At 39.8% G+C, this 20,646-nt stretch overlaps 1 protein-coding gene across 1 annotated transcript in view; it reads right to left on the reverse strand.

Annotated features, from left to right (window-relative positions):
- The window catches only part of CCDC7 (coiled-coil domain containing 7), a 245,984-nt gene that overhangs the window by 41,459 nt on the left and 183,879 nt on the right, over positions 1-20,646 (reverse strand). Inside the window, exons 19-20 of the mRNA XM_057304764.1 lie at positions 6,186-6,293; positions 2,062-2,172 (exon numbers count right to left, since the gene is read on the reverse strand). Coding sequence (XP_057160747.1) covers positions 2,062-2,172; positions 6,186-6,293 — 219 coding nt within the window. The remainder of the gene's footprint in view (positions 1-2,061; positions 2,173-6,185; positions 6,294-20,646) is intronic.

The raw sequence follows: 20,646 nt of genomic DNA on the forward strand, positions 1-20,646 counted from the left end.
ACAGGTCTGATGTAATCCTGATACCTTTGCTTTGGTACATGAGAAATTTCTTTTTCCTGGCCACTTTCAATACTGTATCCTTGGATCTAATATTTGCGAATTGCACTACGACGTGATGTGGTGTAGGTTTGTCGTGGTTGAGCTTGGGAAGGGTCCTCTCTGCCTCTTGGACACGAATGCTTGTTTCCTTTGCTAGATTAGGGAAGTTTCAGCTACAATTTGTTCAAATATCTCTTCTAGACCTCTGTTTTTCTCCACCCCTTCGGGGATACCTATGTTTCTGACATTGGAACGTTCATTGAGTCAGTAATCTTCCATAATCTACATTCTTGAGATTGGATTTTTTTTTAAGATTTTATTTATTTATTTGACAGAGAGACAGCCAGTGAGAGAGGGAGCACAGCAGGGGGAGTGTGAAAGGCAGAAGCAGGCTCTTAGCGGTGGAGCCTGATGTGGGGCTCAATCCCAGAATGCCAGGATCACACCCTGAGCCGAAGGCAGACGCTTAATGACTGCACCACCCAGGTGCCCCGAGATTCAGTTTTTTTGAGCCAAGTTTCTGTTTTAGCTTTCTCTTCTACTAACCCATCCTCCAATTTGCCTATTCATTCTTCTGCCTCATTCACCCTGGCTGTCAGAGCATCTAGTTTTGACTGCATTTGGCTCATAGAATTTTTAATTTCCTCCAGATTCGCTCTCATTTCCACCCTTAGAGATTCTATATTCTCGTTAATATTTTCGTTAATATTTTTTCAAGTCTACACATCATCTTGACCATTGTTATTCTGAATTCCATTTCTGATAATTTGGCTATATCCATATCCATTAGTTCTGTGGCAGAGGCCACAGACTCATTGTCTTTTCTTTGCTGGGGGGGATTTCTCCTTCTCGTTATTCTGATGAGGAGAGGTTATGGGGTTGCCCAGAGCCCAAATTATTGACCAGGTCCCAGGCAGTGTGCACTTGTTTTATAGGGACCTTAGGGATGTGGGCTTCTTGATTTTTCAGCCTGCCTTCTGGGGGAGGGGCCTGCCACCCAGATACTCAGGAAACCCTGTTTGGGTAGTCTCTGTGTCCCCTGCGAGGGGGGATGGGGATGGGCACACTGTGTGCCGGTATTTCCAGGCTTTTGTTCTCTGGCAGCTTTCCCTGGTGGTTTGCTGTGCCTCTTCTGAGAGTCAGAGCCACTGTAGCTGAATCCCAGCCTCTGTCTCAGAACAGAGGGATCGCAGTCTGCTCTCCACTGGGGTCTTCTGGCCACTTTAACTCTGTTTCTGTTGGTGCTGCTAAATCCTGCAGCATCCCGGGATGTGCGCCTCACAGCCAGCGTCCCAGCCGTCACTTCCAGGACTGGCACGTCTCTGTCCTTTGTGCTTCTAACACCACCAGCTGCCAGCCACCCCCGCGTGCTCTGGAGCTCTGTTTCAGTGTGGTTCGTGGGCGCTCTGAAGCTCCGGCCCTCAGACTGGTCACGCGCATTCCCCAGCTCATGGTCTCAGTCTGCTCTCTCGCGGGTGCCGCTCCATGAGTCCTGCCCGCTCTCCAGTGCAGGTGGCTACCACTTCCTGGCATCCGAACGCAGCGGCTCCCTACCCCTTCCGTTTATCTTCCAATATCTGTGCACAGATTCAAGGCTCCCCGCTTCATACCTCAATACTCAGCACTGGAGATGTTCATTTGTAGAGATCCAGATGTATCTTCCTGTGTCTCAGGCTGATTCCGTGGGTGTTCAGGATGGTCTGGTACCTATCCAGCTCGACTCAGGGGACCAGCTGAAAAAGAGGACCCCTACTCCTCCACCATCTTAACTCTTCCTGTGCTGCTTGCCTGCACCATGAGAAAAATGTCCTTGTGCCACTGCCCTTCCACCTGGGCCCTGCCCCACGACCCAGCATGCTCTGATTTCATATTTTAAGTCAAAGATTAAATTTTCTATATTGCTATTATATGCTCAAATACATATTCATGAAGTAAAGAAAAAAGGTCTGATGAGATTAATTCTTAAAATTTTAAGTTTTTAAATTTTTAAAATCTAAAATTATCTATAATTATATCACTTACTCCTGTGTTTTTCTTCTCTGGAAGTTAATTGTTTCTGCACTTGCATTTGAAGTTTTGCCACTGAATCTTGTTGCTTAAGCATAAGGTTTTGGTCTGGTACATCATCATGAGCTACATAAAGAGATTCATTTAGTCTCTTAATAGAAAAAATAGATCTACTGTGAAATCTCTAGATTTAAAGTTTATAACAAATACATAGCAAAATTTTCTCTCATTTTAATAATGTTATAAGCTAATTACCATAATACCAGATGTGACATGAAAATTGTGAGAATATTTTTAGTGGGTGTGTGTTGAAGCTGTATCACTAACATATCTATTATGATGTTTCAAATATAATGTTATACTGTATGTAGTCTCTAGTTTTCTTGGGTTATTTATGCTTTAAATTAATATATATTCATATAACTAAAAGAAAATTCATATGTAAAAGAAGATTCAAGGTTATTCATTACAGAACAATTGCAAATTGCAAATATTCACAATCACAAAGTTTTAAGCAGAGGAGATTGGTGAAAAAAACTAAGGTATACACTATACACTATATTGTGTATAAATTTTGTTCAATAATGTGGTACAAACAAAATTACATACAGCTGTAATATGAATGAAACAGATCTCAATAAACTGACTCAATTGTCTTTTTCTTTAGCCTTTGACTCATCTACCAAGATGCCCAATGAGTCAAATGAGAGACACAACAGATAGGCTCTGAGAAAACTAGAGAAGCAGTTTTGTGGCTACTAATGGATCAAAAAAAAAGTTTGAGACACTCCATACTGAGTTACACAGTGACTACTGTTAGCTCTAGCATGCCCCTAAAACCAATGGACAACCTATGATTCAGTGAGCTACTAAGACTCACACTTTAATGAAAAAGAAGATAGAATCCCAAGGATTGCTTTGCCCAGCAAGTCAAAGAGATCTTGGGACTTGGGTACTTTGCCTTCATGAAGAAGGAGGTAAATGTTAAACTTAGTGAGGGAGAGGGGCACACTGTAGGGTTTCTTACAGATCTCCTTATTCAGAGGGCCTTGACAGTGCCCATATTGCCCAAGGAGATAGAGGAAAAGGGGGATGAAAGACATGAACATCTGAGACTATTCTCTTTCCTTAGGGTAATATTTTGGCTTTGGGTATTATTTTGACCTACCCATTATGAGTTCCCTGACACTGGAAAACATATTTGAATCATCTCTTATAGAGTCTCTAATGACTCTGTGAGGCCCCCTGATGGTCTCTAGGGTCACAGATGGATGAGAACAGTGATTTGATAAGATTTTTAACCAGACTCAGATTTCTAGATTCCTCCAGACCACCTTCACTGGTTACCTAACTCAATTAAACTTCCTTATAAGGTAATGTCAATTGGTTCATGGCACAATTCAGATCTTAACTGACAAATTTTCAAGCATGGAAAAAGTGGCTTCCAAGAAGATATTATTGTTGAGGCAGTGAACAGAGAGACCTAAAAATGGTAATTGGGCACCTACACCTGAACTATTTGGTGAGGGGTTTTCCTGAAGAAATCCCTAGGACTAGCTGCTCAACAACAGGGTCTCAAGGAAAACATTAATGAACTCTTCACCAAAGATCTCCTGGCCATGTAGTAGGCCATGAGTCCCAACACACATCCCCACTAAAGTCCAAATTATGATGATCCTTGACTAATACAAGTGCTCTCCCCTTTGCTCCTCCAAGTGACATTGAGAAAAATCAAAGAACCATCTACAAATTTTACTCAGACCTCTCAGCTTTCAAAAATAAACAAAATTAGGGAGGTGGTAGGCCAAGACTCTTATGTCACCAGGGTAATCTGAGGATGTATGCCAAGGTCAGAATTCAAAAGAGGGGTGGAATTGCATTTCTAGGGGCATTAGGATACTGGTGCATAGGTGACCATGATCTCCATAACTTCTGAAGCCTGGTAGTGGGGGAAAGAGATAGTACTCTCTGATTTCTCATCTGAGGCTATCACCAAAGTCACCCTTGGTCAAACACTACTATAAATGTATCACGCCACCAAAAAAATTCCATTTTTATAGCCCCCCCTACTAAATGTATAATGCTATAAAAGGAATTTCTATGTGTACCCCCATTCACATTCAGCCCCAGGCCCTGATAGGAATTACTATCTTTAGGGCCATTTACATGGGGCATGTAGAAGACTGCAAACAACCAAACTAAACATCACCTAGCACCTGTGTCTCCCAAAACAAATTCCTGGGAAAGAAAATAAATAACTACTCTCATTGCTGAACCTAATGAAGCAAAAATTCTCCATGAGACTCTTTCCCATTTTAATAACTAAGTTGACCTTTCACATGGACCTGGGTGTATAGTGACTCAATTAATTTTGATTCAATACTATAGCACAGCTCTGTGCACTAGGGGTACCTGAAACTGTAACTGTCATACAGTCTTTTCCAAACTGAAGGAACTTGATATGCAATGACTGACATCTCCAATGCCCTCTACTGTATCCCACTTCATGCAAATGATCACAGTTAATTTAACCTTATGTGAAATAAGTTGCAATATACTATTAGTATTCTTCATATAACTACCAAAATGTTTCAATATCTGTCACCTTATGCTAAGTGAAATAAGTCAAGCAGAGAAAGACAATTATCATATGGTTTCACTCATTTGTGAAACATAAGGAATAGCAGGGAGATAGGTAGGAGAAGGAAGGAAAGAATGAAGGAGGGGTAAACAGCAAGTAATGAATCATGGAACATTACATCAAAAACTAGGGATGTACTGTATGGTGACTAACATAATAAAAAATTATTATAAAAAAAAAAGAAGGGGAAATGAACCATGAGAGACTATGGACTCTGGGAAACAAACTAAGGGTTTTAGAGGGGAAGGGGTGGGGGGATGGGCTAGCCCAGTGATGGGTATTTTTTTTTAAAGATTTTATTTATTTATTTGACAGAGAGAGAGACAGCCAGCGAGAGAGGAAACACAAGCAGGGAGAGTGGGAGAGGAAGAAGCAGGCTTCCCAGCGGAGCAGGGAGCCTGATGCAGGGCTCTATCCCAGGACCTTGGGATCATGCCCTGAGCCGAAGGCAGACACTTAATGACTGACCCACCCAGGCGCCCCAAGCCCAGTGATGGGTATTAAGGAGGGCACGTATTGCATGGAGCACTGGGTGTTATACTCAAACAATGAATCATGGAACACTACATCAAAAACTAATGATACACTGTATGGTGACTAACATAATAAAAAATTTTTTTAAAAAGTAGAAAAAATATCTGTCACCAATGTATAGTTCATGACTTTTAAATGTCCTACTCCCAGAGAGAGGATTAGTCTTTAGTTAAGTGGGCCCAGACAAGGACACCATCCAAAAAGGACTAGATGCCCTTTTGACACACTAGTGGCTCTTGGATGGTCTATTTGTACAAAAAAGGGTACATTTACCTCATATCCTAGTGAAATCCTGGACATGATTTCAAAAGAGCATGACTTCTCATTCCAGAGGAGAAGACTACCAAATATTGGCCCACTCATCAACCCCAATAAATAAAGGCCCAGAAATTAGTGGGACTCTGACTATTTGCACTCTCATTTTCCCTGTGTGGGGTCCTTGATGATACAATCTATAAGATTACCAAAAATGTTGCTTACTTTTAGTAAGGATACAACTAAGAGGATGACCTAAAGACCCCCCAATAGGCCTCTTAGGCAGCCCTTCCCCTATACTCTTTTGATCCCTATTTCAGGTTTGAATTACAGATCTCAGAAACATCTGTATACCAATTGGAGTCTATGGCAGAAGGCCACTGCTACAGGTCAAAGGCATCCATTGGGCTTTTGAACCTGTAATTACCTGGAGTTGGCTGAAAGGCACACTACTTTGAAGAAACAATTGTTCACCTGTTTGGGGCCCTGGGAAATTCTGAGTGCTTGTCTTGTGGTCATAAAATGATATTAAGACCAGAAATTCCAACCAAAGGATAGCAATGGTTTTGCTTTTTTTTCTAGCTATCTTGGGGTATTCATATTTTAGTAAAAATGTAAATTTTCTATAAATATATGTTCAAATACATATTCATGAACAAAAATAAAATGATCTAATTTAAGATAAAGTTATTTGTAATTTTATACTTACTACTAAGTCTTTCCTTTTTGTGAGTTTGTTTCTTCACTTGAATTTCTGATATTGACATTGAGTCCTGATGTTCAAGCATATGATTTTCATCTGTTATTTCATCCTGAACTACATAGAGAAGCATTTAGTCAACTAAATAAAAAAGACATGTATTGTGAAATCCCTAGGTTTTAAATTTATAGCAAGTATACATCAGCATCTTCTCTCATTTTTATAAAGTTATAAGTAAATTACCATAATGCTAGATCAGATATAAAAACTGAGAGAAGAGTTTTAATGGGTGTGTGTAGAAGGCATTTTATCATATCATTAATATTCCTAGGCTTTAAGTGTGTTTTATATTAGTCTCTAGTTTTCTTAGTTTTATAATGTTTTCAGTTAATATCTATTCATAGACTGAACAATGAAAACACATATACAAAGATTATTTATTCTAGCATATTTGTAATTGCAAAATACTCAAAACCACCTAAATGTACAAGTGTAGGAAATTGATAGACTAAAGTAGATAAACTATGATAATATAAACTATGGATATAATGTGGTACTAACAGCTGTACACACGAGTATAGAAGGAATGCTATAGATCCCTACAAACTGACTTGATGGTATTTCTAGGAAATGATGTTTACTGGAAAAGAACCTGAAACAGAAAATATCTAGCAGGAGAAGAAAGGGAAGAAGAAGGGGGGGGGGTAAAGAGAAGGGGGGAATGAACCATGAGAGATTATGGACTCTGGGAAACAAACTGAGGGCTTCAGAGGGGAGGGGGGTGGGGGAATGGGATAGGCTGGTGATGGGTATTAAGGAGGGCACATATTGCATGGTGCACTGGGTGTTATATGCAAATAATGAATCATGGAACACTACATCAAAAACTGGGGATGTACTGTGTGGTGACTAACATAATATAATAAAAATATTATTAAAATAAAATAGTATGCTATCTTCTAAGTAAGAAAGAAAGGGAAATGGAGGGGGATGAAGAGAGATACATTCTACTTACCTTTACAAAATGAAACACAGGAAATACAAACCAGAAAACGAGATATTTGGTCACTAAAAAGTCACTGTAGACACTGATAGCTGAGTTGTATTCAGTGACTATTGTTAGTTCTAAGCATGTCTCAGGCACTAATGGATAGGCTATGACACAGCAAGTTTTTGAGACTCATATTTAATGAGTTGCTTTAAACTTGTTGCTTTACCAGAAAGTTGAAGAGACAATAGACTTGGGTAGTGGGCCTCCAACCATAAAGCAAGTAATCTTGTTAACTTAGCTCAGGACAGTGGCAACTTGTTGGGTGTGTCACAACAGATACACTGTTTCTGAAGTCCCTAAAAGCACCCACTTTGCCCAAGGAAGACAGGGGGACAGGGTGAAGAAAAGACACACAAATACCTGAGACACTCTCCTTCTACTGGCTGCCATTTGGTTTCTGAAAAGTTTGGCCCACCCAAGATGTGTTCCCTGCCACTGAAAATAGTATCTAGTTACTCAACAATGGAGTCTCCAGGAGGAAATGGATGGATTTTCCACTAAGAATCTTCTGGCCAGCGGGTAGTGTGCCATGAGGGGCCAACACACAGCCCCATAAGAATCAAAATGATGGGGACAACTGGGTGGCTCATTCAGTTAAGCATCTGACTTTTGATCTCAGCTCAGGTCTTGATCTCAGGGTCATGAGTTCATGCTGGGTGTGAAGCGCACTTAAGAAAAAAAAGAATCAAACCAGTGATCTTAACACGAGTCAGAGAACTCTGCCTACATTTACCCAGAGCTCTTGGCTTTCAAAAATAAGTAAGACTGGGAGCAGGCCAAGATCTCTCTATTTCCCCTGGCATGTGAAGATGTATGCCTTTGAGTTCAAAGAGGTGATGAGGAGAAATTACATAACTTGGGCCATTTGGATTCTAGTTGATGAATAACTGTGATTGCCACAATTCTGACCCAGGGTAATAGGAAGCAATTAATGCTATCTGGCCCTGTCTGAGACCTGACTATGGATGTCTCTTTGGGGCACCATAAGCCTCCATTTTTATAACTTCCGCTACTAAATATATTACTAAAATAGATATATTTTCTATGTGAACTCCAACTGGGATCAGCCCCACGCCCTAATGAGCATTGCTGCATATAGGGTCATTTTAGTGAGGCATGTGGAAGACTATAAACCTACTAGACTACCAATATCTAGAGATTGCCTCCAAAACCAACTATGTAAGGGAGAAAAAAAAATTATCCTCAGTGCTGAGTTTAACTAAGCCAAAGATCTCCATGAGACTATTTCATCATTCGATAACTAAGTCAACCTGTGCATATAGCCTTGGGTGCTTATAGACTCAATTAATTATAGGCAGCTTAAATAATGAAACAGCCTAGGACACTGATGTTACCTAACATTGTGACTGCCATAGAAGCTATTGTCCAAGCTAAGGGAAATAGGCATTGAAGTAATTCACATTCCAAATGCTGTTTTTAGCATCCACAACCATACAGATGATCAGAATCAGTATCCCTTTTATGTGATGGGTTTCAATACACCTTGAATGTCATTCCACAAGGCTATGAACAAGAAAAAGTCCCACTCCTATATGGAGCACTATCATTCCACTATATTGATGACATCCTTCTGGTTGGCCTAGTCAAAGGCACTACCCAACAAGGACTAGATGCTGTGTTGACCCACTTTCAGCAACACAACTGGGTCATTAATATGGACATAGTACAAGGACCTATACCCAAGTGAAATCCCTGGACTGGAGCAATATGTCTCATTTTAGGAGACAACTTCCAAATGCATGTCCCTCTCAGTCCCAACAAATACAAAAGAGGGCTGAAAATTTGTGGGACTATCCTGACTGGCACTCTCATATTCCCTTCCATGGGATCCTGAAGGCAACCATCTATTGAGTTACCAAAAAAGCCTCTACATTTGAGTGGATTTCAACCAACAAAATGCTCTGGAAGTCAAAACAGACCTCCTAGGCCTCTCCGATTGCATTTGAGTTATAGGTCTCAGCAACTTCTTTTTACCAGTTGGAGTCTTTTGGAAGAGGGCAACTGCACAGGACAGTGGATTAATTAGGCTTCTGGACGCCTAACTACCTGGAGCTGACTGAAAGTTACAGACCCTTTGAAAGAATTATTGGCCTGTTTTTGACTTTGGTAGATACTTAGGGCATGACCCATGGCTGTGAAATAGTATTATAGCCAGAAATACTAACCTTAAATTATGATTACTTTAGCTTTTGTTCTATAGTTATTTTAAGACATTTATACTTTAGGTCAAAGTGTTAATTTTCTATAAAATACAGATTTATGATTCAAAGAAAAAATCTTTGGAAGCAATTAATTAAAAATAATTTAAGATTATAATTATTATCCTTACTAGTATATCTTTACTCTCTAGAAATTCTTTGTTTCTTTACTTGTATTTGGGTTTCTGATATTGATTCAAGATTCTTAAGCATTAGATTTTCATCTGGTGTTTTATCATGAGCTACATAAGAGATATATTGTGTACACTAAATGAAAAAAAATGGTTCTATTATGAAATCTCTATAATTTAAATTTATAAAAAACATACAGCAAGATTCTCATTGTTATGAAGTTATAACTAATTACCATAATTCCAGGTCTGACAAGATTACTGTGAAAATAGTTTTATTTTATTTTTTAATAATAATTTATTATGTTATGTTAGTCACCATACAATACATCCTTAGTTTTTGATGTAGTGTTCCATGATTCATTATTTGCATATAACACCCAGTGCTCCATGCAATACGTGCCCTTCTTAATACCCATCACTGGCCTATCCCAATCCCCCATCCCCCTCCCCTCTGAAGCCCTCAGTTTGTTTCTCAGAGTCCATAGTCTCTCATACTTCATTCCCCCTTCTGTTTACCCCCCTTCATTCTTCCCTTCCCCCTTCCTTTTTCCACCGATCTTCCTGCTATTTCTTATGTTCCATAAGTGAGTGAAACCATATGATAATAGTCTTTCTCTGCTTGACTTATTTCACTTAGCATAATCTCCAGTCCTGTCCATGTTGCTGCAAATGTTGGGTAATCGTTCTTTCTGATGGTTGAATAATATTCCATTGTATATATGGACCACATTTTCTTAATCCATTCATCTGTTGAAGAGCATCTCTGCTCCTTCCACAATTTAGCTATTGTGGACAATGATGCTATGAACATTGGGGTGCATATGGCCCTTCTCTTCACTACATCTGTATCTTTGGGGTAAATACCCAGTAGTGCAATTGCTGTGTCATAGGGTAGCTCTATTTTTAACTTTTTGAGGGACCTCCACACTGTTTTCCAAAGTGGCTCTACCAACTTGCATTCCCACCAACAGTGTAAGAGGGTTCCCCTTTCTCCACATCTTCTCCAACATTTGTTGTTTCTTGCCTTGTCAATTTTTGCCATTCTAATTGGTGTAAGGTGGTATCTCAACTGTCTCTCTTTGCAGATGACATGATACTGTATATGGAAAACCCAAAAGACCCCACCCCCAAATTACTAGAATTTATAGAGCAATTAGTAATGTGGCGGGATACAAAATCAATGCTCAGAAATCAGTTATATTTCTATACACAAACAATGAGATTTAAGAAAGAGAAATTAGGGAATCGATTCCATTTACAATAGAACCAAAAATCATACAATATCTCAGAATTAACTTAACCATAGAGGTAAAGGATCTAATTTTAGAAACTACAGATCACTCTTGGAAGACATTGAAGAAGACACAAAAAGATGGAAAAATATTCCATGCTCATGGATCGGAAGAATTAACGTAGTTAAAATGTCTATGCTACCCAAAGCAATCTACACGTTCAATGCCATCCCAATCAAAATACCAATGACATTTTTCAAAGAACTGGAACAAACAGCCCTTAAATTTGTGTGGAACCAGAAAATGCCCCGAATTGCCAAGGAATTGTTGAAAAGGAAAAACAAAGCTGGGGGCATCACGTTGCCAGATTTCAAGCTGTACTACAAAGCTGTGATCACAAAGACAGCATGGTACTGGCACAAAAACAGACACATAGACCAATGGAACAGAATAGAGAACCCAGAAATGGACCCTCGGCTCTATGGGCAACTGATCTTTGACAAAGCAGGGAAAAACATCCAGTGGAAAAAAGACAGTCTCTTCAATAAATGGTGCTGGGAGAATTGGACAGCTATATGCAACAGAATGAAACTTGACCACTCTCTCACACCATACACAAAGATAAATTCCAAATGGATGAAAGACCTTGATGTGAGACAGGAATCCATCAAAATCCTAGAGGAGAACATAGGCTGTAACCTCTTTGACATCGGCCACAGCAACTTTTTTCATGACACATCTCCAAAAGCTCTAAGAGAAACAAAAGAAAAAATGAACTTGTGGGACTTCATCAAGATAAAAAGCTTCTGCACAGCCAAGGAAACAGTCAAAAAAACTAAGAGGCAGCCCACAGAATGGGAGAATATATTTGCAAATGACACTACAGACAAAAGACTGGTATCCAAGATCTACAAAAAACTTATCAAGCTCAATAACCAAGAAACAAATAATCAAATAAAAAAAGGGCAGAAGATATGAACAGACACTTTTCCAATGAAGACAAACAAATGGCTAACAGACACATGAAGAAATGTTCAAAATCATTAGCCATCAGGGAAATTCAATTCAAAACCACATTGAGATACCACCTTATGCCAGTTAGAATGACAAAAATTGATGAGAAGAGTTTTAACAGATGTGTGTTGAACGTTTCTCATTACGTCATTGACATTTCTAGACATCATAGGTAATTTACATTGGTCTGTTTCTCTTGGGCTATTTATACTTTATGGATCATATAGACTTCGTAGACCAACAAATGCATATGTATAATTTATTAATTACAGCATTATTTGTAATTGTACATTAATGTTGAAATATAGGAGATTGGAAGAATAAGCTAAGACATATACTATAAACTATGTAAATTATGATAAATAATATGGTATAAACAGCTGTATAGAAATGTAAAAGGAATGAAAAAAGATATCTATAGGCTGACTTAGAGGGATTTCAAGAAGACGATATTAAGTGACAAAAAGGGGGGGTCACATGGTACCTTTTAGGTAAGGAAGAAGGGGAAATAAGAAATAAGAAAAAGAGATACTTACCTTTACAAAATGAAACACAAGTGAGATATTAAAAAACAGTGTAGTTGGTTACCCACAAGATGAAAGGGAGAAAACGGGACAAAATGGTTCTCTTCTAAGTATATCTCTTTATATATTTTTTTACTTTTGGAAGCAGGTTCCAGTTCTGCATACTTAAAAAATAAAATTAAATCACAAAAGAGGAACTACAACTGAAGGCAAACTTAAAGAAATGAACTTGCTAAATAATAAAGCATTAATGCAAATAATGCATCAATATAATATTTGACATGGATCCTCATTCATAAGCAAGAGTGTGAAGGAGATACTGTAAACACATGACAAATACTTTTAGTAGTCTTATTTTTCTTTGTTTCTTTTTTTAAAAAGATTTTATTTATTTATTTATTTATCTATCTATTTATTTGAGAGAGAGAGAGAGAGAGCATGAGCTGGGGAAAGGGCAGGAGGAGAGTGACAAACAGGTTCCCTGCTGAGCAGGGGGCTCCACAAGGGGCTCAATCCCAAGACCCTGAGATTATGACCTGAGTTGAAGTCAGATGCTTAACCAACTGAGCCACCCAGGCACCCCATTGTTCATTATGCTTATTTTTCCATGTGCTAAGCAATTCCAAAGCAAATTTATAAGCATAACAAGATGGAGCAGATGAGTAAATGTGATATATTATTTACAGTCAAGATTTACACAGTGAAGTAAAGGACATACACATGCAATGGAGGAAAGCAAGAAAAGGCCCTGAGGGGATAGACTAGAATTGAAGGTTTCCAAGATTTATCATGAATTATAAATACGTCTATGTTTATTTACATACACATGTGTACATATGTAGGCATGAGTGTGTGAATATATATGTGTAAGTATAAGTATATGTGAATACACCTATGGAATCTGACTCCAGGCCAGATCTTATGTGTGATGTATCAGACACAAACACAGATGATTATAAAGGAATTATCTGGCAATTAGCATGGGGGAAAAAAGCTTCTCAATCCACAAATGACTTGATAAACAACCAATCATGGTCTCAACTTTCTCTTCCCTCAAGCTCTTGCCCATAGTGCATTCTTACCCCAGTTGCTTACAGTTGGAGGCTTCCTTATGGTGGCAGGGAGGAGGCGCTTGACTTAAGTATTGTATTGTTTAGGCACTGCCTCTGCCTAGACCACCTCACTGGGAGGCACTTGAAATTTTTCTATTTTTCACTTTTCTATTCCTAGCCCTGCCACCACTACTTCCCAAGAACATAGGATCCATAAAGCATCAAGAGACTTTTCTTTGGGGATCCTTCAGCTGTGAGATGATCCTCCCCTATATCTCATACCAGTTTGCACTGATACATCTAACCCTCATCCACTGCTAATCCAGAGGGGAAATGGAACATTGGTGTAGATGGGGCCCTTTCCCATTTAGACTCTTGTTTGTAATATTGTACTAAGTGAATAAAGGCTTGTTACTTTCATTTTAGCTGTTATTTTAATTGACCGACTCAAAAACTGGCATCTCTCTATCTGACAAATTGGGACAGCAAGCAGGGTCAATGAAGTTCAATGCCTTTATGAAAGCACACTTTGGAATATCCTAGTGAATCTGTGGGACATTCTGGGGTAGGGTAGTGCAGTGCTACGGGATCATTAGCAAGAGTCTGAAAGCTGCCTGAGACACTTTGGCAGTCAGACCAATATGTTTTGGACAGTGCTAACAAATCATGCAGGGTGCTCTAGGAAAGCGTGATTTTGTTGTTTACATAAGCTTTTTCAGTTCTGAGGGGGAACGAAGTTTCTTCTCTCTAGACCTCAATTCATTGGCCAAGTCACCTGCAAGAGCCATGGGATCACTTCGGCCAATAACAAAAAAGAACTTAGAAACCTGGGTTGTTTGCCTCAGTGGGAAAGGGAATAATCTTGTTAAACTTAGTGAAGTAAAAGAGCACATTGTTGGGCTTCTACTACAGAGCACCTTCTTCAGCAAGCCTTGACAGTAGCCATATTGACTGAAAAGGTGACAATAAATGAAGGATGAAAAGTGAAAATATCTGAGACTAGGTACTGTTTTGGCTCTGACAGGATGGCCCACCTGTGAGGAGTTCCTTGCCACTGAAAACAATGTTTGGATCACCATTATAGAAGGGGGAGTATCCCATTAAGTCACACTAGTGGTCCTGCAGTCTACACTGATGGAATGAGGACAGTACATAATAACATTTTTTTAAAAGATTTTATTTATTTATTTGAGAGAGAAAGTGTGTGCATGAGTGGGGGGAGAGGCAGAGAGAAAATGAGAAGCAGACTCCCCACTGAGCAAGGAGCCTGATGTGGGGCTCAATCCCAGGATCCCAGGATCATTAACTGAGCCAGAGGCAGACACTTAACTGATTGAGCCACCCAGGCACCCCAGCACATGATAACATTTTTAAACAGACTCAGATTTCTCAATTAATTATGCCACCCTAACTGGATATCAAGCTGTATTAAACTTCTTCATAAGGTCAGGTCATTGGGCACTATACAATCTGAATATTAACTGATAAATTGTTAGACAAAAAAATAGCAGCTACTGCCAAGGTAGCAATGATTGACTGAAAGTGAAAGCAATGTAAAAATGGTAATCAGTCACCAACTCCTGAACAATTTGGGCCAAGGCCTTCTCAAAGAGATCTATGAGTGGATAACCAATAGTGAGGTGCCAAATAAGTAGATTGATGGGTTCTGTACCAAGGCATTAATGGCCTGATAGTGAGCCATGGGATGTCCAAAGGCGGCTGAACTAGGTTCCACAAGCTTATGGCCCCTATGACTAATAGAAGTTCTACTGCCCAGCTCTTTCCACTGAATCATGACATGAATCCTAGAGCCTACCAAACTTTATCAAGAACTCTTTGTTTTCAGAAATGAATAAGACTATGCATTAAACCAGGTACTTGTCCATTTTTCCTCAGTGGAAACATAAAGACCTATGCAATGGTCAGAATTTAATGGGGAGGTGTGTTTCTTGGGCTTGTGGATACTGGTGCTATGTGACTGTGATCTGCACAACTTCTGATACCAAGATGAAGGGGAAACATGTAACATTCACTATATAAGGGAAAGGGATCTAGGCAAGGATCTCATTGGGTCTGAGGCCATTTCCATGTGACCCCTACCCAGATCCAACTATGGATATTTCCCTTAGGATCACTGCAAACCTCCATTGTTATGATCCTATTAGCATACATATTATTATATTATTAGTATAGATGAATTGTCAATGTGAACTTCCACTTTGTACTAATTCCTCAGCCCTGATGGAAATTTCTGCAGTTAACTACATTTTAGTTGATATATGGAAGACTGTGAACCTATTCAATTACCAGTGTCTAGTGTCTTTTTCTCCCAAAACACCTGCATGGGGAAGAAAAGTTTATAGCGTCCCTAATTACTGAGCTGAATGAATTGAAACTTCTCCATGAAACTATTTAACTATTCAATGACTCAGTCAATCTGTGCTCACAACTTTGGGTACATGGAGATTTAACTGATCTATGCAGCTTAATGTTGTAGTATAGCCCTTACACCTATGGTATTTGACATTGTGACAGTGCTATAGTCTATGTTCAAACTTGAGGGATCTTGGGATGCTGCAATTGATATTATGAATGCCCCTTTCAGCATCCTTTATTGTGGATATACTGATCAGTATATCCTGTTGTGGACTGGGTTGCCATATACCACAACTGTACTTCCACAATGCTGCTAAAATTCTCTGAATATCTGTCATCAATGCAAAAGTGATGACATGAAAAATTTCCACTAACAGAGAAAGCAATAGACCTCCACTATAGTGATGACATCAACCAACATGGGCACAACTAAGCAAACACTAGTTGTCCTCAGACCCACACATGGCAACTTAGTGGGGTCAGTATTACAGGCAAGGTACAGTTACCTGGTACCCTAATAAAATTCCTCAACATTCTTTGTAAAGGGTATAACATCTCATTCCAGAAAAGAGTGCCCAGCCTTGGCCTACTCTGCTTCAACAAATGAAAGCCCAGCAATTGATGGGACAATTTAGTTATTTACACTCTTACATTCCCCGTGTAGGGCCTGTGATGGCACCTATCTGTGGGTAAGTAGAAAGGCCACTTACTTTCAGTGGGGCCATGACCAAGAGGATGCCCCAAAGGCTCTCCAACAGGACAACATGTTGCCCTTCTACTGGGCCCCTCTAATCTGTATTGGCTCTTTGAGTTACAAAACTTAGCAACATCTCTATTCACTGAAAGAAGGTATGGCAGAAGGCCACTGATACAGGTCAGAAGCACTCCTTTGGGCTTTCAAACCCATATCTCCAGGAGTCAGATGAAAGGTACACATTCTTTCAGAGATGTTTTGTGGCCAGTTACAGGGCCTTGGTGGATACTGAGTGGTTGCCCTATAACTATGAAAAAACCATGGGACAAGAAATACCAACCAAAGACTGAATTCTTCTGCATTTGTTCTCTAGTTATCTTTAGGTACTGATACTGTAGGTCAAGGTATGATTTCTATAAAATATATGTTCAAATATATATTCGTGAACCAAAGAAAAATGATCACCCAATGAGTTTCATTTAAGGTTATCTATTACTCCCTGCCTTAGAGGAAGCAAGATGGTAGAAGAGTAGGGGGACCTCATTTCACCTGGTCCCTTGAATTTAGCTAGATAACTATTCAAATCATTTGGAACACCCATGAATTCAATCTGAGGTGTAAGAAAAGAATGTCTGGAACTCTACAAGTAGGAACGCCACCACTTTTTGCAAGGTGGGATGTGTGGAGAAGTGAATCTGAGGGAATATTTTGGAAAATAAGTGGCTGGGGGAGGGAGCCTCAGTAAGCTGGCCACCAGAAAGTGATATAGCCCCAGAGAGCAAAATCAGAACCCTTAGAAATCTGCTCCAGGGAGAGACATGCCAGCCTGAAAGGTGCTCAGGTGGTGAAGAGGGCAGAATTCTAGGTGGGACAGTGTGGTCTCAGGATCCCTGGAATCACAGAAGAACGGGGGTGCCTGAGCCAGTAGAGTTCCCAAGCACTGAAGCTGGCACAGTGAACCAGAGGGAGCTCTCAGCTTGGTTCACCATAAACCACAAGCCACGGCCCAACTGGGAGGGCACTGTCCTTGTGGGGACCTGCAAAGGACAGGAAAGCAGAGACCTTTCACCTTCCCTTGGGAGGGGTGGAGTGGGATCACACACAACAGTGAGACAGCTGTCAGTGCGAGAGCTCTGGAAAAAAACAGGAATGTGGCAACCCTCCATCATCCCCCCAGGAAAAGACTCAAAATACACAAGGTAAAATTACACCTAAAAGAGCTAGAGAAAGAAGAGCAAATAAAGCCTAAGCCAAACAGGAGAAGAAATATAATAAAGATCACAGCAGAAATCAATGAAATAGAAACTGAAAGAATCGTAGAACAGATCAATGAAACTAGAAGCTGGTTCTTTGAAAGAATTTATAAGAACAATAAAGCCCTAGCCAGACTTATCAAAAAGAAGAGAGAAAGAACCCAAATTAATAAAATAATGAATGAAAGAGGAGAGATCACGACCAAAACCAAGGAGATACAATCAATTTTAAGAACATATTATGAACAACTTTGTGCCAACAAATTAGGCAATTTGGAACAAATGGATGCATTCCTGAAAACATATAAACTACCAAAACTGAGGCAGGAAGAAATAGAAGATCTCAACATACCCATAACTAGCAAGGAAATTGAAGCAGTAATCAACCTCCAACCCCCCCCCCCCAAAAAAAAAGAGTCCAGGGCCAGAGGGCTTCCCAGGGAAATTCTGTCAAACACTTAAAGAATTAATACCTATTCTTCTGAAGCTGTTTCAAAAAATTGAAATGGAAGGAGAACTTCCAAACTCTTTCTATGAGGCCAAATTACCTTGATCCCAAAACCAGACAAAGGAGAAAGTAGAATTAGAAACCAATATCCCTGATAAATGTGGATGCCAAAATTCTCACCAAGATACTGGTCAACAAGATCCAACAGTACATTAAAAGGCTTATTTATCATGACCAAGTGGGATTTATTTCTGGGCTGCAAGTGTGGATCAACATTTGCAAATCAATTAACATAATACATCACATTAATAAAAAGAAAGGACAAGAACCATATGATCCTCTCAGTTGATGCAGAAAAAGCATTTGACAAAATTAAGCATTCTTTATTGGATGCTGTAATTCTCCACAGTATAGAGATAGAGGGAACATACCCCAATACCATAAAAGCCATCAACAAAAAGCCCACAGCAAATATCATTCTCCATGGGGAAAAACTGAGAGCTTTTCCCCTAAGGTTAGGAACATGACAGGGATGCCCACTCTCACTGCTATTGTTCAACATAGTACTAGAAGTTCTAGCTTCAGCAATCAGACAACAAAAAGAAATAAAAGGCATTCATATCAGTAAGGAAGAGTCAAACTCTCACTTTTCACATATGACATGATACTTTGTGTAGAAAACCTAAAAGACTCCATGCCAAAATTGCTTGAACTCATACAGCAATTCAGCAACGTGGCAAGATATAAAAATCAATGCACAGAAAGTAGTTGCATTTCTATATTCTAATGAGATAGAAGAAAGAGAAATTAAGGAATCGATCCCATTTACAACTGCAACAAAAACCATAAGAAATTTAGGAATAAACCTAACCAAAGAGGTAAAGGATCTCTACTCTGAAAACTACAGAACATTTATGAAAGAAGTTGAGGAAGACACAAAGAGATGGAAAAATGTTCCATGCTCATGGATTGGAAGAAATATAGTTAAAATGTCTATGCTACCCAGAGCAATCTACACAATCAATGCACTCCCTATCAAAATACCATCAACTGGAGGAGGCAAGAGAGCAGAGGAGTAGGGAACCCCGTTTCAAATGGTGCACTGAATTTAACTGGATATCTATCAAACCATTTTGAACACCCACGAGATCAGCCTGATATGTAAGAATATATATCTGGATCTCTACAAGTAGAAAAGTAACTGCTTTTTGCAAGGTAGGATGTGCAGAGTCATGAATCTATGGAGAGACATCAGAAGATAAACAGAAAGGGGAGGGAGTCTCCATTAGCTGGTTCCTAGAAAGTGATATAACAGCAGAGTGAAAAATTGAAACCCTTAGAAATCTGCTCTAGTAAGCGACATCCCTCTCTGAAGGGAGCCCTGGAAATGAAAAGGCAGAATTTTAGGTAGCACATTGCGGTCTCAGGTTACTTGGAACTACAGAGCAAAAGGGCTTTCCTGAAATGGTAGAGGGCCCATGCATTGGAGTCGGGAAGCAGGTCATGGTCAGCAAGGCCAGGAAGGAACTCTCTCAGCTCAGATCACCATAAACTGTGGGCCCAGCTGGTGGATAACTACTCTTTCCTTGAACAGCCTGAAAAAATCGGGAACATGCACCCATGACTAGGCAAAACCTCGCACAGTGGTAGTTGCCAGGAAAGGGCTTATAGAGGTACCCAGGCCTGATTCTGGAGCTTCAGGTATGCACATAAGCTGCAGCTCCTTGCGGTTTTAGAATCACAAAGGGCAGAGGCACTCCCAGGCCCCTGCCAATACCTCTGAGAGAGTTGCTGTAGGCACACAATGTGGGAGGCTGAGGTTTTCAATGGCACATGCAGAAGTGGAGACGGTTTGTTGTGGAGGGTTTATTAAAGAAGGCAGACTGAGATTTTTCTAGTCTGGGCCAGAGATTTGGCTGTGGCCATTCTTGCTCTCATCCTCCAAAGAGGCGTGGAAAGCCCCAGGGGAAAAAAGCCACACAGAAGACGGGTTTCCCAGTCAAAAAAAATATGAGGCAGCCCACGGAATGGGAGAAGATATTTGCAAATGACACTACAGATAAAAGACTAGTATCCAAGATTTACAAAAAACTTCTCAAACTCAATACATGAGAAACAAATAATCAAATCAAAAAATGGGAAGAAGGTATGAACAGACACTTTTCCAATGAAGACATACAAATAGCTAACAGACACATGAAAAAATGTTCAAAATCATTAGCCATCAGGGAAATTAAAGTCAAAACCACATTGAGATACCACCTTACAGCAGTTAGAATGGCAAAAATTGACAAGGCAGGAAACAACAAATGTTGGAGAGGATGTGGAGAAAGGGGATCCCTCTTACATTGTTGGTGGGAATGCAAGTTGGTACAGCCACTCTGGAAAACAGTGTGGAGGTCCCTTAAAAAGTTAAAAATAGAGCTACCCTATGATCCAGCCATTGCACTACTGGGTATTTACCCCAAAGATA

The sequence above is a fragment of the Ursus arctos genome, unplaced genomic scaffold (assembly GCF_023065955.2).
Source record: "Ursus arctos isolate Adak ecotype North America unplaced genomic scaffold, UrsArc2.0 scaffold_30, whole genome shotgun sequence".
Lineage (NCBI taxonomy): Eukaryota > Metazoa > Chordata > Mammalia > Carnivora > Ursidae > Ursus > Ursus arctos.